Source organism: Polyodon spathula, chromosome 14 (assembly GCF_017654505.1).
Source record: "Polyodon spathula isolate WHYD16114869_AA chromosome 14, ASM1765450v1, whole genome shotgun sequence".
In the NCBI taxonomy this organism is placed as follows: domain Eukaryota; kingdom Metazoa; phylum Chordata; class Actinopteri; order Acipenseriformes; family Polyodontidae; genus Polyodon; species Polyodon spathula.
In genome coordinates, this window is record NC_054547.1 from 33,317,584 (window position 1) to 33,342,178 (window position 24,595).

Below are 24,595 nucleotides of genomic sequence, written 5' to 3' on the forward strand. Positions count from 1 at the left end.
AACAGCAAACGAATACACTAGAACATTCATTATAAATACATGTTATGCTGTCAAACAACTAGATAAGTCATGCAAAACTGCAGTGTTCCATAATTTAAATTTTAATAGTTTAATAGTCTTTTTGTATCTGTTAACTACATTCTTTTGTATTTTAGTCTTCTGTGCCCTCTAAAATTAGACTTTGAGGACTGTGGCAAAACTTTCCCTACCTTTAAATCCAGCAGGAGTTAACATATTATAAGCGACATAGCAAGTGTCTTTCATTCAAAGCACCTAAAATAAGGTTTCATACAGACCCACATATGTATGTACTTAACCTCCTTGATGCAAAATATGAATATACACACACACACACACACACACACACACACACACACACACACACACCCTTCCGCCTTTAAAGTTATGGTACACAGTTGATTCGCAGTACGGTTTAAAAGATGTGGTACTACAAACTGGTTTCATTAGTGCCTATTTGGTATTCTGCTTGAATAACATCAAAAGTTGCAAGAAGAAAAAAATCTGGGGAAAAAAATACATTTTGAAGACCAACCGCTACTTTGAAAACATTTAAAAAAAATGGCAGGTGGTAATGGTCGCTGGTCAGCTGACCAATCTAAACTGTCCATCGATGAAGCATGGGCGGGACTTTTAATATTTAACCAACAGATATCATTCATGTTTTATTAAAGAGAGGAATAGCGACCAAGGCGATTGACATATCGTACAAGATTGCAAATAGTAATGGCTCCGCCCACATACAAGTTGGTTGCTTTTTGTACTATTGAAGTTTAAAACGACGTTCTGTGATCAACACATTACATTAAAATTGACAGCAATCGTATAAGTTTAGTCTTGCTTACAGCAGTCCTGGTTTAAAATGTAACCATCGACGCTATAATAAAGGCGGAACGAATCGATTTTCATAACAAACAAGGGCATCACAAGACAGAAAAGCCCATGTGACATGACGACGCAAAAGCCAACACGGAAGTCACCAGTAAGCAGCTGGAACACGCAGTGAGACTGTACTTGACACGGCGGTTTGTCGAGCACGGAAGGACGTTGTCGTTTTGAGCATGTTATGGATTGTAAATGTGTGACTGGTGGATAGATGAGAAGATGGTTCACGTGTACAACTGCCACCCGTTTGCATCCCAGCAGATTGTGCCCACAGACCAGGAGCCCGGGTTGTTCTGCTGCGGAGGCGATGCTCTGTTCGTGGTGTCTGCGGGAGGGTGTAGAATCGAGGTGTTTCAGCTGCAGGAAGAGGAAGAATGCACACTTCTTTGCAGATTTGCAACGATGGGGAAAGTGCTGAGCATCGCCCACAGTGGAATAGGTAGTATTCCGAATGCCAAATACAAACGAGTTGAGCCCCCACGTTATAAAATAAATATTGCTAACTGGTGTAGCTGTTTTTGCTTGTGCATTGTATTCTGAAACAGGTCAATTTAGGTTCGACAAAGAAAAGTTGTTGCACTATTCAGTTTTCATAAATAAATTAACATATTTCTGCTCCATGTATTAGCTAGTCATATTTGGTTAATAATGATGATGATTTAAAATTAGGAATAATAATCACTAGACTTGGCATTGATTCTATTGTAAACAATTTAAGGATTCTTGCAAAAATGCCCCGCAGTGTGTATGCATATAAACACAGATGACCGACAATTTAACAGAAAGTAAATTCGTTTTTTAAAAATCACATGCTGCAGACCATGTGGGTTTTAATGAATAGGATGCATTTAGAAGTCCAAGAACAGTGAATTACATTGTTTTTCATTGAATACGAGGACAAGATGTGTACATTCATAAACATTTGCAGTGGAATGTATTTAATTTGGGACATTTTCAGAAGCATTTTATAAATCTCCTCATCCCTATTCCTTTCCTGTGAGAGGAAGGAATTATTCTAGACAGAACATAGTTTAATTTAAAATATAATGTAGTTACCTAAAATATATTACAGGGTATTGCAGTATACTTTTGGGAAACTAGTGTGTTTGGACGGTGCTGTTATATTGTGTTTCTGTGGTTATTGGGAGTTAACATGAGGGGGCTGCTTTCACTACTGCTATGGAGAGGTGAACCATGCTAAAATCACATCAACAGCACTTGGAAGGGTTAAGCCAGCTCTCAAAAAAGAATGTTAATGCATCTTTACTCTTGTCTGCTTTTTTCTCAGGGGACTATCTTGTTACAATCGAAGAGAAGAGCAAAGCCACTTATTTACGGGCCTACACAAACTGGAGGTACCAGGCTGTAGAAAAAACAAGGGTGGCTGTCCGCATGCTGGGGCACTTTCTGAGTGGCTCATCCTTTCGAGTAGCCCCCAAAGAGCAGATGGAAATCATTGAGATTCCCCTCTACGACCCTCCCCTGTGCTTTTCATGCTGTCCTGTCACAGGTCATCTTCTCGTGGGCTGCAGAAAGAGCTTGGTTGTCTTCAGCCTAAAGAAACAGGATCTGAACGATCCGCTGTCTGTTCTCGATTTTGAGCGGTCCCTAATTATGCATGTGCCGGGCTGGACTCCCTCACAGGTCTGTTTCTGTGACGGTTACGTGGCTATACAGATGGAACTGGAAATTTTAGTAGTAAAACTGGAACACTTTCATCAACAGCCTACAAATGACAATGTTCCTGTGCCCAAGGATATTAATACTTCCATAGATATTGAAGAGAAAGGTAAATGGAGTGTATGAAAGTGTGTGTGTATATAAGACTTTTTTTTGTTTTGAGGACTATATACAAAACAGTCTCTTTAGATTGTGAGACACCGTGCTATAAATGTAATCAAGTTCAAAGGCACTGAAACATGAAATAACTGAGAAACACATTTCCAAAGATAAAAATCTTATGACCAGTTGCACAAGTCATGTTTTAGCACTGATTTTAGTACATTACCAAAGGTAATAACAGGTAATCTGTGCCATATTTTCATTGAATTTGGAAGTTGTGAGCTCTCAGTAAAATCTAATTTACTAGCAGCAGCCTAGGTATCTACCATTATCATTCAGGTCTGATGAGAGAAGCGGCCCAGACTGACATCTCCCAACTGGAGCAGGATGATTTCTATGTCTGTCAGAAAAACCAGGAGCTGCTAGGAGAGGAGGCACGGGAATGTGGAGTGTCGGTCACACTGGAGCGGACAGGCATGGAACTTGAGGCTGGAGACATTGAAGTGTCGTACGTTCTGTACAGGTAAAAGCATGCTTCTGTTTATTACAGCTTCTGGTGGGGAGTGCAGTACATTGTATGACACGGCACAGCCACAGGTAAATGTTATATGGTTTTATAGTACTCGGGTTTTACTGCTCGTAATTGTTTTTCTTTTTTTCTTTCAGACGTTTTGCTCCTGATTTTTTTCAGGGTCATACTGTAGAGGAGACACATTTACATTCTCTTCAGTTGCTGCCCATTTTTACTGTAACCAGTAAGTCCTTCAGCTGTTAGTGCAGAGAGGTACAGACGTCAGTCTGCTACCCTTAGGCAGAAACTTTTTATACAGCTAGTTTGGCATACTGTGTCTTATTTAAATTTTGTTTCTTTGATAGGCAGCCAGGATCTTTCCTGTGAAAAGAAAGAGGGAGAGCCTCTGAGCATGTTCTGTTTTATCTCGCTGCCAAACACTGGCTACCTGTACAGCATCAGAAACGGTGTGGAGCTGACCTCCACTTACCAGTATCCAGAAAAGGCACAGCAGGCCGTGCTTAGCAATCAGTTCCTGCATGTCATCACCAGGTATTTCATTTTCTAAAGAGTAGTGCAACAGTTTGTTGGCAGTGCCCCTCTTCGTGAACTACTGTTCAGTATTACGGTACCATACAATATATCTGTGTGTTTCATTGATTTCCAGAAACGCCTTGCAGTGCTTTACAGCGAGGTGCAGCGCAGTAGCAGCCCGCACTGAGGATCCCTACATTGACACAACCATGAAGGTGCAATTCCCATAGAATTTCTAACAGTGTTGAACAGGAATTGTTATGTCTTTGATGCCAGATAGCTTCATGCAGAGTATTTAAAATGAGCATTTAAACAAATAAAAGCTATTAAAAACAAACTTGGAAGTTCTGCGGTTTTGCAACACTCAGGCAGCATTTCTGACCTGACCTATGTGATGAAGTTCATGTGAAACTACAGCATTGCTGTAAGGACTCTCATGGTTTATAACAGTCCAGGAGATTAAGTTAATACAACACACATGCTTTGCTTTAAGGCCTGCCCTCCCTTTACAATGGACGTTTGTGCGCTCCGGATACAGCTGTTCATTGGACTGAAAGCCCTGTGCCACTTTAAAAACCACGTTGTCCTGCTCACTAAAGCTGCTGTTGATGGCGATGGAGAGAGTGGAAGGGGGCCAAAAAAGGCACAGTAAGTGTGTGTGTGTGTGTGTGTGTATACACCCACCCCTTGTTATATCACCCCTCGCTACACTGCAGATTTGGATATATCACGGTCCTCTAACTGCGCCTGCATTAGCTGCAATATACAATGCAATTTCACTTAGAATTACTGTTCGTTTTATTTTGTACTGCATCACAACCAAAAATATACAGAACAATTAAAAACAGAGCATTAATATTGTACTGCTGATATACACACACATTATACAATAACACAAAGCAAATTAAATATCTACTTGCTGAAGCTGTTTTTTAAGCAATGCACTAGCAAAAGTCACAGGGCAGTGACGTCAGCTCCCTAGCAACAAGCCTCTTATGTTGGGAATGAGATTCTTTCAATGCAGCGGCATTTGAGAAAGAGGAAGACTCATGAAATTAATTGATGACTTAAGTTGATCTGAAGCAGTTACCCTCCACAGTACAAATTAAAAACGGTGTGCTGCTTTTTATATGAAAAATGAGAAAAAGCAGGTTGCTTAGAGAATTTATACTGGACCTTGATGCACCCAATATGACGAGGGTGTGGTTGTTCAGTATTTGTTATTAGCCTATTTGTTTTTCTATGAGTCTCTCGCTATATCGCGTTATATTTGTATTGGACCCCGACACCTGCGATGTATTGAGTGGGTGATGTGGGTGTGATGTGTGTGTGTGTGTGTGTGTGTGTGTGTGTGTGTATATATATATATATATATATAATATATATTATACATACATACATACACACATATAATACACATCTGATAATATCTTCAATATTAATGTGCACATTAGAAAATGTAGAGCATCTTTGTATTCTAGACGTTAATAGTTAAAGGCAGCTATTCTAGGTGCTATAAACTGCTTTTAGTTGTATTTACTTATTGCTTAACCTGTCCTCAGGAAAGGACTCATTTCTTATTCCACAAATTTAAAAAATAATCACTTAAGAAGTGACATGACTCTCTGTCAGCCAGGTAATTGTAATGCGTGCATTACAAATCACAATGCTGCAACTCGGTAAGGCAAGTGTTTTGAAATGTCTGGTATTTGATTTCATCTGCTGACTGAGCACCAGCATCCTTGCGCTTTGGAACTGGTCCAAGGCAGGCTGAGAGAGAAGTCAAAATTCTATCTACAGAAATACAATCCTTCCTGACCTCTCAAATTTGCAGGTCTGAACTCTAAAAACGGCAGACCAATTAACTGGTCCCATTCTTAGATTTGCTTCTATAACATTTTTGTATACTTTCTGTCCCCCAAAAATATTTCAACAGTTTTGCAAAAACAACCAGAATGACTGGCTAGTACTGGGCTGCTTGTTGCTTTTATAAAAACTCATCTCGGAAATGTTTATGCAAATCTATAATGTATGCAACTTGTATATTCGATACATAAATATCTGACTACTTTGTTTTAGCCAAGTGAAAGATCATAAAATCCTTACAGGGATGTTCCTAGCAATAGGTCTAAAATCTCCTTCACCTGGACTAGAGAGACTCCTGTCCAGATCAATCTCATAAGTTCTCAGCCTCTCTCTGCTTCAGCAGTCTTTGTAGCGTATTGATGACAACTTACTCTAACCCACTGGGCATTGTTTTAAATTAGTACTAAAGAACTAATACCATGCTGCTTACATGTTCGAGCTAATTCATGACCAAGGAATATCCTCTTTGATATCCTGTGAATTTTAACCACTTTGTGATTGCTTCTGTGCTGTGCTTGGGTGTAACTTTGCTGTTTTCTGTAATCCCTGTAAGGGTAGTGCTTTCATTACAGACATGTTGGCTGGATGTTTCCTTTGTCTTCAATCCCCAGTCTCGTTGTAAAGACAGTGTTCTCGCTGCATATAAACCTGCTTTGTTAAACTTTTTAGTGTACTGTGTTTTACTCTGCTACAGGTCTAGAAAGTCAACCAGTACAAAGCAAAAGGTGTCTGAAAGTGGCCACGGATGGAATCTGTATATTGTGAATACTGTTTCAACACTTCACCTCTACAGTGAAATGGTACTTTTATACTATTTCTGAATAAGAAATACAAAATGTGCTTGTGAACGTTCCTCTTTGCTGTCCTATCTTAAGCCTCTCTGTTCCCCATCAGACTTTGGACTTTTAATTCGGGGAGGGGGGCAGGGTGTGTGTGTAATTAAAAGTACTGTTGTAAACTTTATTTTCTTTTATCCTTAAATGTGTTGATTTAGGTGGAGTACAGTAAGAAGTACGAGACCAACAGCCCCCAAGCTCAGAGCTGTATCCATCTCCTGAGTGAGGCCCACCTGCTCCTGAGGGCGGCTCTCCTGGACCCTGCAGTGAGAGATCCAGCACGAGGGGAGCTAGAGGCAGCGTTCAAGGAGAGCTGTGCTCAGCTCGGAGACTGTTACAGCAGGTGGGAGACCCCAGCTCTCTGGAGGACTTAAACCATTGTCAGCAGTCAATTCTCCTTACACCGTGCAACATCACATAGTTTTTTTTATTAATTTTTTTTAGGTTTGATAAAAGAGATTTTCATCTTGCCCTTCCCTACTACAAGATGTCTGGTCTGTCAGTGACGGAAGTCATTGAGAGAAATGTTACGTTTTCACAGAAATCCCAAAGCTTTGGAAAAGGATTTCTGTTTTTTTTGAAGCACTCCCTTTATGAGGAGTCAAGCGAAGAACTAAGTGAAGTAGGTCTATTTGTTATTGTTCAGTATTTTGGATCTGCATGAATAACTGAGTTTGACGCTAAACTAGAAGCGGAAACATGACCATTCAAAACTGAAAGCAGAAGTGCGGCTGCCTTAAAACCTGCCTGTTTATAGAAAGGATGTAAAACTCTGATGTTATCGCACAGGTGTTTTACTTAATAGCAATCCCTGCTTTAAAAGTGTTAATACTAGACATGTACACATCCATGTACAGTACTTTATTTGATATGAAGTATGGCCTGTTTATATATATATATATAGATATATATATATATATATATATATATATATATATAAGATATATATATATATATATATATATATATATATATATATAAATATATATATATATATATATATATATATAATAGATATATATATATACTTAGATGACACGTGTGTGTGTGTGTGTGTGTGTGTGTGTGTGTGTGTGTGTGTGTATATATATTATATATATATATATATATATATATATATATATATATATATATATATATATATATATATATAATTTGGTTGTTGAACAGGAGACCGCAGGACAAGTTTTGCACATCTTCAGCACAGCAGAACCCAGCCAGCTGCCCCATGTTGTATGCAGTCCATGCATGCTTCATGCAAACCATGCTACTGCGTTTGCCAGTCTGGAGAAGCTGGAGTCAACGTTACCCTCTGTGGTCGTTACACTGACCAAAGCGGCCATTGCACTGAAAATGGAGAACCTGCAACAGTACAAAACAGAAATGGGGTGCCATACAGAGGTAAGGGTGAGATATGTATATGTATGTATGTATACCAAGAAAGAGAGAGAAATTACAGGTGTTAAAAACTCTTTCAGGTTTTGGGCTGGGGGTAACTGGTTTACATGCACACAACAATTTACATACACTTTGGTTCAACTAAGGGACAGCTTATTTCTCTCTAGATGCTGCAAGTCTATGGTTTCATTGAAGAGCCAAAGCTGCTGCTGCTGAATCGTGAAGGTAAATCCATTGAACCCACTTCGCTGGCACACCATCTGAAAGAGACGCAGGAGGGGCTGCTGGTGGCTTCGGCAGTAGCACTGCATGAAAATAACAAAATGACGCTGGAGGAGGCAGATACATTCTTCAAGGTGTGTCTTTAATGCCTTACTAGTAATGCTGCTTGTAATGGTCTGTGAATAGATCTTTTGACTTGAAGAGCAACTTGGTGCAGGTATGAAATATCATGACAGATGTATACTTGTTTAGTTTCTATATTATGTTTTGCTTCCGTCATCATATTCTGGTGCTATTTTAAAACACAAATGTTTAAAGAACCGCCTGACTTGAGTTTTCTATTGCTTCTCTCCAGTTACAGTTGGTATATCAGAGTGTAACCATTAATATGGCCCCCTGCAACACTGCCCCTAGTGGATGTTAGAAATACATCAGTAATAAATCATCTGACTTTTTAAATGGTACCATTATTAATTTGTTTTAAAGAGGTAGCATTATTAACTGATCTAGTGTATGCTTTACTGTGCCATTCATGTCTGTGTGTTCAGGAGCTCTCCAGAGAGACTGGGGATGAGAAAGCTGGCCCTCAGCTGTTAGTTGATTTTTGGGAAGCACTCTTAGTGGCTTCTACCCAGGAAGCAATAATCCAGGAGCTCCTGTTTAAACTGTCAACAGTGTATATTGATCGAATATCCACTAAAGAGAACTCTGGCATAAAGCCACTAAAAACAGCAGAAGATCTGGTAAGCAGTTGTATTTATATCAGTTTAATTGCATATAGTAACTAGTTTGAGTCCCAATAGTACTGGCGGAGTAATGTAACATTTTGTAAAAAAAAAAAAAAAAGTAAGGATTGTTTTCTTTGTGTTTCTCTTTTACAGATCAATTCTTGCTCTCACTATGGATTGATTTTCCCATGGGTGAGTGTTATAACCCCGTCTGTTTTTAACATGGATCGCCATTACCAGGAAGACTTGCAAAAATTACAGGTATGTTACGAACCTTTTAAAAATATATATTTATTATTACTATTATTGTTAATCTGTAATTTGCCTCTTAAACCTATTCAAAGATTTTTTGGAGTGCTGTTACACTGATTGAACTTGTCTTGTTTCCATAAGTCTTTGTTAAGCGGTCCCTCTCTTGATCCATCATCAATATTTCCTTTACTGGAGCAACTGTCTGATAACGAGAGCCCTGGGCTCAGTATACATGTTCTCTGTGCCACAAAACTGGGAGACCATGAGAGCTGCATTGACAAGCTACTGGAGAGATGCCCACAAGCCATTATACCATATGCAAACCATGAGCTTCAGCGTGAAAAACAGGTCTGTGTGGAAAAGCTGCCTTATAAATTTAGGTTACAGTAAATATGTTATTACAATGACTTTTTTCTCTTTTCTAGCCTCTTTGGTGGCAGAAGGTTTTGCCTGAACTTTGTAAAAAAACTAAATATGAGGGGGATGAAAGCAACACTTTCTTGTCTTCACTGAAAGGTATGGGACAGTTTGCGTTACCTTTTTATGATGCTTATCTCAAGAATAACTACAGTTACCGCTAACTTGCACATGATGAATGTGCATAGAGTTGTTTAGTCCTGATATAGTTATTGCAGTTGTACAGGACTATTACTACGGTCATATATACTGGTGTTGGCTTAAAGCTTTTTGTGTGCACTATTTCATTCGGATAATGTTGTTTTTGTTGTTGTTGTTTTGCATGTAGAAACATTATTGGTTGTTGCCATGGAGCTGGACCCCCTGGAGTTCCTGAATTTGATACCAGATGATGGAACAGCAGCATTTTTTGTGCCTTATGTGCTTGAATGCAGTCAGAAGAATTTGGTGACGTGAAGAAAACTGCCCGCTATTGAAACAATTGTTTGTAACACCAAAACAAAAAAAGCACTACAGCAAGGTTCATATAATAGCTAAATGAACCGTACAAGCATTCACTGGTATTGACCCGGGATAAATTCACTCCATGGCTGTACATCTAGGGAGTCCATCCCTTCAGTTCATAGAGTGCTGCTGATTAACATTGATTTCTTGCTGCTACACCCAAGTTCTGTAATCAATATATCATAATTACAGGCTATTTACTATTTAAAAGTATTATTTGTAGCAATTACTTGTTTGTCGATAAAACAAATATATATATACAGTCTATATAATCAATAATTATATATGTCTGTATTAATGAGTTTAAGTCCAGTGTTATATAAATACATTCATTTTAATTTATTGGTTTCTGCTTTGGCCACCTTTTAGATTTTGGAGAAGTTGACTTCTGTATGTAAAACATACTCTTTTAAAAAATAAACAAATAAACAAACATATTTAACTGGTAATAAAACAAATATTTCTGTGGTTATTGCAAAATGAATTGTTAAACGTTAAATGAAATACAGATAAGCTGTACTGGCTAGAAGAATCCACCGGGTGTCGGACTGCACAAGCCCCCCCCCCCCCCAGTTTTTTTCCAGTATTATATTATTAATTTCAGACTTAAACCTTCTGCGCTGTTGTGTCTCAAAATGTATGAACTATTATCTTCTCAGATAACAGGCAGTTCAGCATAAACTACTGGGAACTGCTGTAGTATTGCAAGAAAAATCATTTTATTTGAAAACTGAATAAAAAAAGGTACTGAAGTAAGTCATTATGGCATATGTTGTACAGTATACACATTTCATATACAGATTTAAAGTATGGGGAAATTCACCCAGAAACACAGCGTGAATGCGAGAAACGTGTTATGTAAAACAAACTTGCTTACTGGCTTTTACTTGAAATACATATAAACTGATAAGACAAACCTGATACAGTTGTTGGACTTAAATCAATTTCCAACAATAAATATCCATTAACTTTAAAAAAATAAAAATAAAAATACCAAGCCACCAAGGCTCAACTTTTACATTTAAAAAACAAACAAAAAAACCCTTCAGTGCATTTTATACATGAAATGGTTTTATTTCTGTATTTGTCATTGTTCCTCTAGACCTTTGTGAATCCACATTGTTCTTTGATAAACACCTTCACATTAGATAGAGGGCCACTGGGCTCTGCAAAGACAAAAATGTTAAACAAAATGTGTTGGTTTTGGCAGTTGTGTAACTGTCATTTAGATGTTTGATAATGAGGTATCCAGAACAAAGACAGTGTGTAAAACCTTTTTGTGTTGTGTGTCTTTGAAAATTGATCTGTTTTAAAAATCGGTCAACTGCTTAGCATCCATCCATCTATCCATTATAGTGTCAGCACCCACGTCTGACCCTATAAAATTTTGACTTTAGTGACAGTTAAATGCGAGTGACGCATACCTGATTATTTCATTTTGGCCCTTTCCAACCCTTATTTGTTTTTCAGGGAGCATAAAAAAAGATACAATATGAAAAATACATGTCTGAAAAGACTGTTTTAAGTTAAGTAGGCTTCCATTTAGATGTATTGGTTTTGTTGGTAATGTACTATATTTGTATGCTCTAACTCACTCCAATCAGCCATAAGAAATCTATAGTAAAATTATTTTTTATTTTATTTTATTTTTTATTAAATCTATAGTAAAATAATAATAGTATTAATTATTATTATTGCTTTGGATGTTTTTACCAAAAATATTTATTGTAAAACAAAACTATGATAAAATAGACAGCACAAGAAAAAATGTTAAGTAATACATGTATTCTAAATAGCCTGTGGTGCTGCATGGCTTTAGTACAGGACACTTCCCTATTTCCTGACTCACCCTCTTTCTCCAGGACTGTGTAAGTGGCCTCCATGCCAGCCTGCATGTGGTCAGTCACGTGACAATGCAGGAGCCAGGTTCCCGGGTGCTGAGGCTGCATCTCCACTGTTTGGAAAGTCGCTGGGAACAGGTCGAACACGTCTGCACGATGGGTACCACTCACCTGGTTAGAAAGACAAAAAACAAACTGGAATTCGACAAAAAGTCAACTAAAAAGTCTCATATAAGAAATGACCTGGTGCAAAGATAATTTCCAAGTAACCATTTTGACCACTGTCTCAAACTCGTCCACCTCAGATTTTTACACAATTAATTTTACATCAATAAAGCTTTGGTGCTGATTTGATTTGAATTTGAAATGAATGGCATACCTTGTAATCAAAGCTGTGACCATGGAAATGAGCAGTGTGTATGTCCACATCATTCCCCATCCCCATGAGGTACCAGTATACCTTTTCTCCAACATGCATTGTCAGGCCATGTAGATTTCCAAACATCCTGCCATTAATAGCTGCAAAAAGATAACCAGCCATTTCTAGACACAGGCGACACTAAGCATCAAGAGAAGTTCAGCTCGCAAAGACCTAAAAACATCTAATCTTTTCAAACTAAATTCCAGTTCAACATACCATGCATCTTGTTGCTTTCAATAAAATCTTTGTCATCTTTTATTACTTTCTGTGGATTCAACACGTAGGTTTTGATATTTTCATCTAGGTACCAGGATTCATTCTCGTCAAAGATCAGAAACAGAAGAACAAACTCTTGCAATTGCTTCTTCAATCCTATCATTCGCAGAATGCGTTTTCTACAAGTCACAAGAGGTCCTATCAATCCACTATACATATCCTGGAATTACGAAAAAACAAAGATCAGAAAAAGAAATGCTTGAAAATGATGTGCAGATTGACATTGACTGGTGGGTACAAACCCATGTCTACATTGATGAATACTAGATGGTAGTCAGCCAATTACAAATCATTCATGATCAGACTTAAAACTTAATTTCCATTAAAACATAACTGCACAACTCTTGGTTTACCTACCTTGACAACGTCCACCGTGGAGTGGTAAGCCCAAACACTGCACTCCGAGTCTCCTTGGCTAGGACCTGATCTCTTAGGAATGCTCCAAGTGTAGGTGTGAGTTTCACCTAAGAGAAGATAAATATGCTTTAGGGCAATGAAGTTACAGTATATTCAACTATTGGTTCAGTAATTGTTTGGTAGTCCAAATCTGCTTTTTGGAAGGGGATGACGGAGACATCTCGGTTACTTTTTTTATATGTAGAGAAAACTAAATTAAAAAATAGAATTTAAAGTTAACCTGGAAATTTGCATGATCATTTTGAAGCCTGCCATGTTTTTTTCTTTTACACATTTGCAATGCTTTGCCCGACATACACCTGTGATTTACCAAGCTTGCTGTGTCTGTTTTTATAATGTCACTATGCTTTTACAAAAGTTTACAACACTTTGGAGTGTTTCTACCTTGATATACGGCAGGAAAGTGAATGTTGGTGCTCATTATGGTCTAATTTTAACCATGCCAAGGTGCTTCTTAATTCACATTGTGTAATGGTTTTGTGATGCTGACAACTACAAATTATACTCAGATACACACTTCCAAAGATGTATCAAAACCTGCAGTAACCTTACCAGGTTCAGTTTTGTGAATGCTGGGACTATCTGTCTTTACTCCATGAGCATGTATAGAATAAGGTCTGCTAGCCATGTTCTTAAATAGAATTTTCACTTTGTCTCCAACATTGGCATAAATGATCGGTCCTGTGGAAAGAAGACAGGTTTATTACAGAGCCTACTTTGAAATAAAATGAGATAGGGGCAATAAGGAAAGGAGAGCTGGGGTAGAGTAGAAACTGCTCCAGTCTATTTTGTTTCATACCTAGGATGCCTAGATGCTCCTCATCGACTCCTCTCTCCTTGGGTGTAGTAAATGTTGCATCGCTATATTCACGGTACACAACTTTTTTATACGTGGAGCCAATGAACTTATCTTCTTTGGATAGAAAGACATTTCCAGGCCTTCAAAATAAAACAGATATTGGAAAGAAAATAAACAGTGAAGGAAACCGATCCAACCCATAAGAGTCAAAGAGGTGTTGAATTTTGACCTTAAAGCTAAATTGTCAAGCAATTAAAGAACATATATTGTATGGGAAGTGGCCAGCTTTCTATACCTTTCCACACTGAGCTGGTGCATCTCATCCTCCCAGGTCCTGTTCGGTGAATAATCCCAGTCCATTTCAACAGCTGCAATGTAGAACTTCTTTTCATGCAAAGTAAAGAGGTCCAGCTTAGTATTCCACCTGTGACAGTTTTCCACTTTATAGCGCTGCTTCATTCCACCGGTGAAGTGGCCTGTCGTCCTGCACACCACCTCATACTCTCCTGCAACACAAACACAAAGAAAACTTCCTGATCGACTGACCAAGTTTAAACCTTGAGCTTGTAAACAATTTATCGAAACCTGCAAGCAAATGTATAATTTTAGTATGTTTCTGTTGGTAGACGTTATAGGCATCGTTGTATTAGAGTCTGTTTATAGACGTTATAGGCATCGTTGTGTTAGAGTCTGTTTAATTTTATTGCATTAAAAATTTTTTTTTTAATTCTCAATTAACAATTGAGAATTTTTAATTCTCAATTAACAATTGAGAATTGTTAATTCATGCATGAGTGCATCCCTTCTACATGTGATCAGCATCATTTGATACAAAGAAACATTAATCCAGATGAATTAACAGGGAAAACGAAGGACTTCAGAAGTCAGAAGCAGTTATGCAGGTGTTATTCCTGTGGGAAACAACCAGAATTCATTAGGAATGAGCAGCCTTTTATTGGACCCATGCAATTGCCAAGCACAAGCTTTCAATCCTGCATAGGTCTCATCTAGTAAAAATGGATTTCAAAAAGAAATAGCATTGACATCTTACATTTTTAACCTATTTGTAGGTCCTAAAAATGATCTGGACATCAATTTTGTACTTTTTAATCTCTGTGCCACTATGTAATTCAGGGCTACAGCCTGTAGATGGGGTTAGTGTTAAAGCGATCAAAATGTGTAACAAAATACATTGAAGTGTCCCTTTAAATTTAACAAAGCAAGTCTGTTTTCATTTAGATGGTCATTCAGACTAATTAAGGAAAGTTAGGTTGAACGTAATAGGGGAGAGAACTGCTGTCAAGATCACAACCAAAATATTTGTGAGCGTTTCTTTGGAAATAAAAAGTGTAGGAAATGAACCGATTTTTAAAGTAATGTCAATGTACTGTGAGGTAGTAGTCTTTGATAAAAACTCATCCGACCTTCTATACTCCTGTGACAGAGATCGAATGATTCTTGGTGTTTGATCTCCCTCCCGACCTGTGAGGGCACTATGTAAAAGGAACAGAGTACCCTTAATCAAATGGTATGGCAATTTAATCCTTAGGGTAGGTGGAAGTTGGTCATTTAGGAGGGGGGCTGAGCTACGGCACCCAAGCTCAAAGACTCAGACTGGAGACGGCGTGGCATCCGAGGATTGGAGGAGTGGATGCGCTCGTTAACCTAGGGGTCATGAGTGAGAGTATAAATAAGGGGTGTAGTGTAAGTGACCTGTCCTTGGTAAATGGTTAGTTTTTTAATCTACAAGGAGTCTGTGTTGCCGTATTATGAAACCGTGAGTTTTGTTTTGTTAGTGTTTTGTTAATAGACTACCAGTAACACGATCTGGAGCTGGAGAGAAAGCCAGCATAAACCCGGATATCACTTTCACCCCTGCATTTCACGGAGAACTGTAAATACACCAAAAGCACTTATTCACTGTCACTAGGAACTGTGTTTGCGTTTTGTGTTTAGTGCTGGTGTGTAAAAATTGGACTTTTGGGTTACGGGTCAAACCCGAGGAATTAGAAATACTGAGTGATACACACCACTGTATCACTCCATCATATTATTTACAGATGTTTGCTATAAGGCTCTGGACATTGCAGTAATTTCAATAAACACCCTTGCACCTGTTCGTAATTGCCTGTGTGATTCTTACCTGAACTGCACTCACCTGTATCCACACACCACTTTGCCACAGCTCCTTAACACAGGTAGTGCAGGGTGACAGAAAGGAAAATGTACATTACCTATGGAGTCCGGTTCCATGATAAGCGTTCGAGATATATGTGGAAACAGGTTGACCGCATCTCTTCTGGTCCCCTTAGTTATGAAAGTATTCCCACTGAAGAATATGCCATGGATATCAACTTCAGATCCTATACCATTAAGATGCCAGGAAACCTTATCTCCTTTGCACATGTTCAGTCCAGACAGGGAACCATACATGTACCCATTGATCGCTGTATTAGAAAAGTAGATATTATACAGTAGTTTTCAAAAGGGATAATGAAGGGCTGATTATCTCTACAATACCATTGGAACTAACCCTTTCCCACCCAGTACTGAATAGCTTAAAAAGTGGTTCTGACCTCAAACATTAATGCAATTCTCAAATGGTAAATTCTGAGGCAAAACTTAAGAAATATTTTGACAAAGGCATTTGACGCTCATAAATGCATTAGATAAAACATTTATCTACTTGACTGTCTTTTTGTTTTACAAAGTAGTTCACTTCCAGACTACTGTTCAAGCTCTGACACTTACAATGCATTTTGTTTGACTCCTGAAAGTCTTTATCATCTACGTTGACCTCATTAGGCTTCCCTGCAAACATCTTAATGTTGTCCTCCAAATACCAGCTCAGGTTCTCATCAGACACAGTGGCGAGCAGATGGAATTCCTTGTCTACATTTTTCTGTGGAACAAAGGGCTTTGTTACAGTGAATGAGGATATAAGCCTAGCCCTCATTAAAGATGAATAAAAGAAAAAATCCCCACACAATGAAGAAAAAGACTTCTACTAGATTTCTTTGGGGATTTCTAAGTACAGCCCTTTTGAGTGTGTAATACACATGGATGAGCCACATCACTCCATAAAAGACTTCTGACAAGGTCGTATACAGCTATTAAAAGCATTAGAGATATTTTACTGGCAGTATAACCCAATGCTTTGCTAATACCAAATCACAGCTGTCAAAGGCAAAAACATTTAGCTTTCTGCCTTTTCAAAGTATATAAGAACACAGCGCTGTACCTGTTTACCAGACTTGAGACTACCTCTTCTGCAGACCAAGAGGGGTCCCACTAAACCCGAGCTGGTGTCTTTTACAGAGTCCACTGCGGAGTAGTACAGCCAGTTTAAACAATCTGGATCATCAGAGACTGGCCCTCCATCCTCTGGAACTGTCCACTCATAGGTAAAATTAGAGCCGGGAAGTACATGGGAGGCAGAGGATGGAGTTACATTACCTGTTGGTAAATATTGTAGCATACAAAATGTTACTGAGATAAAACACACATGGTAGTTAAATACATTACATACTGTAACAACAAAGTGAATCTTTTCACACAGTTCATTGGTCACATTCCTTAATGAATACTGCCCGATAACTGGAGTGTTTGTTTTTAAATTAATGTACCTCCCGGAATGGAGATGTAGAAAGCTCCTTCGTTATATTTATTGAATTCTACACCATGAGGCTGAATGCTGAAAGGGTGAGTCGCCTTGTTAAAGAATGTGACATGGATGGTATCTCCAACTTCTGCTTTTATCACTGGCCCTGTAAACAAAAAACAAAAAAAGGTGAGATACTTGTCTCTGTCTTCACAGCGTGATAACAGTGAAGCACAGCAATACAATGTATGCCAGCTTTTATCACCTAGCAGCCCGAGGTGTTGCTCCTCCTTGGTCCGCTGCTTGCGAGTTGTAAAAGTCACGTCTGTGTACTCAGTGTAAACAGCCTTCTTGTATTTCCCTCCGATTCTATGTGGACCCTTTTCAAAAAATGGCCGCGATTCACTGAAGAGACAGTCAAGTCAGTCAAAAGGGCAAGAGATGTAAAAGCATGGTGAAATATTTGTTAGCTGAGAACAAAAACTTCAGTGTGGCACTGTCGCCAGCTGCAGGTGCCGCTCTTATGCATCGTTAAATGGCAATGACATTGTTTTACCTGTCAGTGGTTAATGAATCTCCAGAGAAATGATTGATCCCTGATGAACCATAATCCCAAATCACTTCTTCAGCAGCGATGTAGTATTGTCTTTGTTTTTGATTAGGTATAGCTCTGTGCGTGGGTGGGAAACACGTTTTCACTTCAAAGAAAGCCTGCATGCCAGCTGAAACAAAGCATAGGATGTGGGTTTAAAGTTGTTTTATATGAACTGAAAACATCTATGTCAAGGTAAAAGTCGTCGTTTTCTCTTGTACTATTACTATTATTATTACTGTTTTATTGTAAATATAGACTTTTGAAAGATCTTTACAATTTATGTTCTGTGCAGTAGCTTAAGATTCACATTAAATATATATTTCACAGTAATTAAGCATCCACATAATGGAAGTTTGTATGAGCATGTATGCTAATTTCTCCAAAACCATTTCAGATGGCAATTTCATAACTTCAGTGTTACTAAACTATTTCTAGTTTATGTTGTTTCATACCTTGAACATGATCATTGACTTGACAGCTGAGCAGCCATTTCCCAAGGTTGTGGGGCACCATCTCAGCACTGACAAATGTAGCAGGGAACAGGCTGATGGTGTCAACATGATGGGTCCTATCAGTTAGCATTTGCCCACTAAAGTAGACAGAGTGGATATTGACTTCACTCCCCATTCCAAAGAGGTGCCAGTGTATTTTGCTTCCAGTGCACATTAACAGACCAGGTAGGTTTCCATAAACAAAACCGTTTATTGCTGTAATACAAGTCATGTGTGTTTAAAAACAGCAACTAAAATTACATATATATATATATGTGTGTGTGTGTGTGTGTGTGTGTGTGTGTATGTAGTTTTCAAATTGAAAAGGTTTGCATAGGGAAATGGAATAAATAACAAAAAGAATATAATAATAATTGTATTTTTATTTTGATATAGCTCCTTTCATACCACAATCACAAAGCACTTTACAGAGGTGGGTTATATGCAGAGTCCCTTACAGTAGGACAAAAAGGCACTTTAGGCCTTTCTTGGGTTAACGCAGTATGATTAATAATGTCCACAAGAACTTTAGTTTATAAAGGCAATGTGCCCCTCACACCAGTACGGTTCTTTGGTAGAGTTCTAACTCAGAGTGGGATTTCTAACCCTGACCACTCCTGCACAGATGGTTGGTTTAACTATTCATTTTGGACTACACTGCACAGCCTATTTGTTTATTTACTGCATTGTGTTTTTTTTTTTAGTTGCTCACCATGCATTTTGTTGCTCTCTTGGAAGTTTTCATTGCCCTTATCGACTGTGCCAGGGGGCGCTGAGCAATATGTTTCAATGTTTTCATCCAGGTACCAGCTCAGGTTTTCATCAGTAACAGTAAACAGCAAGGTATATATGTAGGCTGCCTTGCTGTCACTGTACATAGCCAATGAACCTAAAACCAAATATGTGATATATTCAATGAAACTGACAGCAAAAATGTGATATATTCAAAGAACCTGAAGCCATGAATATGATATATTCAATGAACCTGACAGCATCTGTGTATAGGAGCTTACTAACTGGAATGTTTGCTGTTTGTTTTTGATCCAAAAACGTTTACCTACTTTGTACCCATTTTAAAATACAGTATTCATTACCTTTTTTACAGGTGATCAGAGGTCCAATGAGCCCAGAAGCTACATCCTTGGGACCATCTACGTGCGAATGGTAAGCCTGAGTCAGACAGTTTATGTCATCCTTCGCTGGAGCGTGGTCGGCGGTCACCTCCCACACATAGGTGTAGTTCTGCCCTGGATAAACATGATCGTCATTCTTTTGGTCCTTTGAGGTGTTGTCGGGGTAAAATGCACCTTGAGGATCAAGAAATGACAACGTAGCTTCAGAAGTAGTTTCACGCTATTATTTCCTCACTTAAAGAGATCGTTTCCTCAAGCAGTCACATCAATGAAGACTAGTGCTTTGGTATGCTGTGAACTAACTTGTGTGATGCCGTCTTGCCCCCTGACACGAGGCCAGTATCCCTGTGTTGTGTTTGGTGTTCTTTAAAGTTTGAGGACAGGAAGTTAAGTGGCTGCTACAGAATGTGATAAGTCTATCCATGTTGGTAAACTTAAATACAACTTGCTGCATTTATCTCTTTGCAATGTCTGTTTATTTGTTATTAGGGCATCTGATTTAAGGGTGATTTTGTTTTTTTCAAACTCGGTCGAATGCTCTTTAAAAATTGGGTAGAATTATTTAATGAAAAAATCGGGTGGATTTTTTAAAATATATAATCAAGAAAGAAAAAAATATTCTGATAGAAGCCGGGTTTTATTTAGAAAGAAATAAACAAATGCTTAAGCACAAAGTTGTCGTCAACAGTTTAAATCCCCAGCGTATGTTTGTTTCCACACATTGGGGTATGCAAACTTTTGACGACGTCTCTCTCTCTCTCTCTCTCTCTCTCTCTCTCTCTCTCTCTCTCACACACACACACACACACACACACACACACACACACACACACACACACACTGTATTCCTCCGTAAAGAGGTAAATTTCCATCAAAGTTTTATTTTGTAGTGGAGTTGCAAGTATAATTGCACACAGAACATACGGGAAAACTAAACAACTTTACTCCATGCTGTTTTAGAAAGAGAAATGATCGACTGTTACATCTAAATACTCTTGGCTTAAACACACCCTCATAAAACAAATAACTGTGAAGAAAAGGGTGCAAAAAAAGCAAAAACCTTAAAGCTATATTGCTGTAATTTGCAAAAATATAACATTATAAGAACAATACAACAATGTGCAGTTAAAATGTCCTGCTGAGTTGGGTGTACATTACCTTTGTGTTCTTTGTTAAAATTTGCTGTTGCTGAGCTGGGTGTACATAACCTTTGTGTTCTTTGTTAAAATGTGCTGTTGCTGGGCTGGGTGTACATTACCTTCGTGTTTTTTGGTATATTTCACTCCGTGAGAGTGGACGCTGTAAGGCCTGGAAGCAAAGTTTTTCAAATGAATAATAATTGTGTCCCCTTCTTCTGCTATTATTAATGGTCCTAAATATCCCATCCAGTTTGGCTTGATCACTTCCTCTCTGTAGCTGCTGTTGGTATACTGCTTGTACGTGGCCTTCTTGTAAACACTTCCAATACGGTCTGTCCCTCGTTGCAGAAAGGTGGCAGCGTGCCTTTAAAAAACATGCAGCAAATAGACTTTGAATTTGAGTGCTGAATTTCGGGTATCTAGTCACGGTCCTGGAGGATCATTCCACTCAAGGTTTAACAGATAAAATGATATAATTATCTACTGTACTTCAGGTTCTGGATTGAGGTTTAATTGATTCAATTAAACAATTTAGAACAGGATTAGAATAAAGACCCTGCACATGTAAACAATGATATATATTTTGTGTGCCGGTGTGCATTTGTAAATAAAGTTGTATATATTGGACTGTGGTCAGGCTCAAATTGGATAATTGATTGCCAATTTGAATCTGCTCACAAGTATAAAAAGAGACAGTTCCCTTTGTTCAGGGGCTCTTGTTAGGATCCAGGCCAGAGAAGCAGTGATGAAGTGTTAGCAAAGCTCGGGTGCTTCATTTGATAGTTTGTTTAAATCTCTTGTTTCTTTTCAGTTTGCTCTCTCTTATCTGTTTACATTTTGTACCAGTTAATCAGCCATGTAATAAGAGATTCTACAGAGCCACTATGTAAAAAGAAATGATTGCGTCATTGGGTTCCTCATCATTGCCAATTCTAAATATTAGCACTTGGCTAGGTGTGTGGAAACACAAAATAACTTTTATTTCACTGTAACATGAAACGTGTTTGGAGCTTGCTGTCTCAAAAGGTGCACTGTTTCATTTATAAGCCCCTTTTGTTTTGTTAGTTTTTTTTTTTATATGAAAATGTCCGTTGAAGGACAGACAATAATGCTTTCTTATGAGTGCGTGTTGTATTGCTAAGTCGCATGTATTATGCCACCTCACTGTAGTGAAGTATCACCTGTAATGAAAGTAATCCTCATTAACCTGTTTGCACTTATACCCATACACCTTATATTTGTCATTTATAGTTATTAAAAATAAATAAATAAATAAAATCAGTGGCATTGCAAAATTTACAAGACGTTGAAATCAGAATACAATTGTTAATTTTTAGTTTAAAACATATATAACTCCTATATTTTCTCAGCAATTTTTTTAAAACTGTGTATACATTTGCAAGCTCACAGACCACTGAACAAAAGATTCAAACACGTTCAGTCTTATCAAAGTAAAAAATACTTACTCGTCTTCACTTAATGACTTGTTCAAAATTAAATTCATTTTTTTCGGTGCGTAATCCCATTCTATCTCTTCAATTCCTATATAATATACTCTGTTTGCTGCCCACACGGTAGCAGCAGCAAAATAAAATGACAATAAAAGGAGATTTAAGTATTTCATTTTTATTCTGGATTAAGAATATAACTAAGAGCAGAGGCTTCTCATCTCAAAGTAACTTGTTTGGTTTTTATAGGTCAGTCACACAGTGGCTCTTTATTTGCTTAAACCAATAGCAGGACAAGGATTTCACAATGACCTGGCCAGTGTTATCAAGGAAAGAGGAGAATAAGTATTTCATGTACAGCAGGTCTGATTACTTGTCTTGTCATTGCTCCTCTTTATGTTCATTATCTAACGTTGCGCTGCTTGTGTGAAAATGTGGTCCATCAGCACTCATCATTGTGACGATTCGCTTACCGATGGAGGTGTGATCTTCAAGAACAACTGATGCTTTTGTTTCCAAAGCTTCGTGCTGCTAAAAAAAACTTGGATCTATAATCTAACATGTGTTGAGGAGGCAATGTGAGTGCCATTGTGATGGCTGGGCTCTTCATCCTACTCATCTAAAAATGAATTCTCCAGTGAGGCCTGCTGCACCTTTTATAGCTTTTGCATTGAAAGAAAAGATCAGAAAATCAGACCAAAACAAGGCTCAGATAACCAGTTGCTGTTTTATATGTTATTTTTTTTTTTATCAAAGCAGCCACAAGAGTAAATAACACTTGCCTTGTTGCCAGAGTTACTACCAATAAACAAAAGCTTTCAAAGCTTTATCTATTCGTACCTTCTAGAATAAACTAGCTATTCCATAATTTAGGCCAAATGAATAAAAGCTTGTTTTAATGAAACACACCCTGGGTCTTGATTGTTTGATTTTTTTTAAGAGGATAGCGAAGTACAGTAAATAGTGATTACAGTATAGGGTTACTCATATAATAATACTATGCACATTTATATAAATAATATTGTTTTGCAGCATTGGACCATAGTTTAGTGATCTAAACAGTCTGAATATGGCCTCCAGTTTAATCATTAAAATACAGCATGACCTCAACAGTACTGAGTTGTTATATGTTTGTAGTTGAATTTACCATAAAAGAGAACAAGTTATTTAAGTAGTTAGGGTTTTTCCTGTATTTGATAATCACAGCAGATTTCACATTGTAAAAGGATTTCATACAAATCAAGAGAGTCTGTGTTTAGCGATAGGGTTGTACCTACAGGAATACAACTCACAAGTTTTCTTTGTTTCAGTATCACCACAGGGAGTTTACACAAAAACAAAGCACAATTCAATTTAATGCCGTGTCTTTCCTTAGGAGGGAGCAGTTGTATTAGGCGGTCAGTAGTGAGCTTGTCTTGTTACTGTCGGTCATTGTATGGTACAGCCGGTTAGTCATTTGCAATCTGAGTGGAGTACCCATTAAGAAAATAAATATTTATTCCTGTGAACACAGCAAGTTGCTGTTTCCTCCGTTCCAAATACCTCTGTGTTATTGAGAGAATAATGTGATTATGGGCTGGGGTAAGCTTGGACCGTAACCCTGTTACACACCATAACATTGTCAAAATATGTTTTTTTGTAAAACAGTGTATACCATAAAATTACCATAAAATTGCTACTGTGCTGCAATAAAAAAAATATGCAATGAATATATACATATATATATATATAGATATATATATATAGAGAGAGAGAGAGAGAGAGAGAGAGAGAGAGAGAGAGAGAGGGGGGATATCGCATTATATTGTAGGGGGAAGGCAGCAGCAGGACTGGTAGGTGACATAATCGCATACAAAGATTACAGCTCTTTTTGTACAGCGGTATCAGTGTATAGTTTATTTTTTATGTAGTATTAGAAACAAAGATTTCAGTTTTATAGTTTTGTGTGTGCATATACCCATTTACACTTATACACGGGTATATGTATATACCAGTTTCTTTTTAAAAGTGTATTTTACTATATTTTTTCAGTTTGTAGTTGTGCTGTATATGCGCTCATTATAAAAAATAAAGCATTTTATGTTTAATTTTCCATTTAAATACAGTGTTTCTGTGATGCAAATGTTAGATATGGTGTTCATAAATACAACTTTTCAGTTGTAACCGATAGTATGTCTTTCATTTTCATAACGAAGCAGTTTAAAAACGTATGGGTCAAAGTGACTGCGTGGCGGTTCTGGGTAGTTCATAAATCCAGTGGTTCTAGTGTTAATAAGCAACATCTTTTACAAATAAAGCATTACTGTATATCCCAGTAGTCATTCCATTCTGAGTGCAGGCTATCGTTCCATTTAAAAAAAAAAAAAAAAAAAAAGCAATTCGCCACATTTTAGGCCTGCTTTTCCGTCACATATGTAAATGCGCAAAGGCGCCTTAAACTGCAAATTTGAACGAGGTTGCAGACCTAAATGTGTGGCGGCC

General features: G+C 37.9%; 2 protein-coding genes across 3 annotated transcripts; one reads left to right on the top strand and one right to left on the bottom strand.

Annotated features, from left to right (window-relative positions):
* The first annotated feature begins 723 nt into the window (after nt 1–723).
* Nucleotides 724–10,141, top strand: hps3 (HPS3 biogenesis of lysosomal organelles complex 2 subunit 1). 2 transcript variants are annotated; one of them, XM_041270765.1, is made up of 17 exons: nt 724–1,342; nt 2,192–2,692; nt 3,004–3,208; nt 3,352–3,440; nt 3,562–3,748; nt 3,864–3,945; nt 4,224–4,378; nt 6,291–6,396; nt 6,591–6,775; nt 6,877–7,054; nt 7,603–7,833; nt 7,998–8,186; nt 8,601–8,795; nt 8,934–9,041; nt 9,174–9,380; nt 9,458–9,548; nt 9,778–10,141. In XM_041270765.1, the coding sequence occupies exons 1-17, from the start codon at nt 1,096–1,098 to the stop codon at nt 9,903–9,905; spliced, it is 3,084 nt and encodes a 1,027-aa protein (XP_041126699.1). In that variant the 5' UTR covers nt 724–1,095; the 3' UTR covers nt 9,906–10,141. The 2 variants fall into 2 exon arrangements, with proteins under 2 accessions (XP_041126699.1, XP_041126700.1); XM_041270766.1 differs by having other exon boundaries at nt 725–1,342; nt 3,025–3,208; nt 9,778–10,140.
* A 572-nt stretch (nt 10,142–10,713) lies between these two features.
* Nucleotides 10,714–22,326, bottom strand: LOC121327014 (ceruloplasmin-like). Its single transcript, XM_041270763.1, has 19 exons — nt 22,133–22,326; nt 20,786–21,030; nt 19,489–19,701; nt 19,107–19,283; nt 18,356–18,610; nt 17,865–18,030; nt 17,574–17,713; nt 17,334–17,474; nt 16,949–17,163; nt 16,459–16,609; nt 15,942–16,154; nt 14,003–14,213; nt 13,708–13,847; nt 13,461–13,589; nt 12,849–12,955; nt 12,432–12,651; nt 12,174–12,313; nt 11,803–11,965; nt 10,714–11,119 (listed from the first exon to the last, which is right to left on the bottom strand). The coding sequence occupies exons 1-19, from the start codon at nt 22,288–22,290 to the stop codon at nt 11,052–11,054; spliced, it is 3,252 nt and encodes a 1,083-aa protein (XP_041126697.1). The 5' UTR covers nt 22,291–22,326; the 3' UTR covers nt 10,714–11,051.
* Between the last annotated feature and the right edge of the window lie 2,269 nt (nt 22,327–24,595).

What these genes read in the sequence shown, in the direction of transcription:
- LOC121327014 (XM_041270763.1), bottom strand. Translation starts at nt 22,290, where the DNA reads ATGAAATACTTAAATCTCCTTTTATTGTCATTTTATTTTGCTGCTGCT. An exon ending in GCAACACCTCGGGCTGCTAG is followed by an intron (nt 17,475 to 17,573) that starts GTGATAAAAGCT and finishes TTTTGTTTACAG; the next exon opens with GGCCAGTGATAAAAGCAGAA. An exon ending in CATGGAACCGGACTCCATAG is followed by an intron (nt 14,214 to 15,941) that starts GTAATGTACATT and finishes TTTGTGTTGCAG; the next exon opens with GAGAGTATGAGGTGGTGTGC.
- hps3 (XM_041270765.1), top strand. Translation starts at nt 1,096, where the DNA reads ATGTGTGACTGGTGGATAGATGAGAAGATGGTTCACGTGTACAACTGC. An exon ending in AGGGGGCCAAAAAAGGCACA is followed by an intron (nt 4,379 to 6,290) that starts GTAAGTGTGTGT and finishes ACTCTGCTACAG; the next exon opens with GTCTAGAAAGTCAACCAGTA. An exon ending in AGCTTCAGCGTGAAAAACAG is followed by an intron (nt 9,381 to 9,457) that starts GTCTGTGTGGAA and finishes TCTCTTTTCTAG; the next exon opens with CCTCTTTGGTGGCAGAAGGT.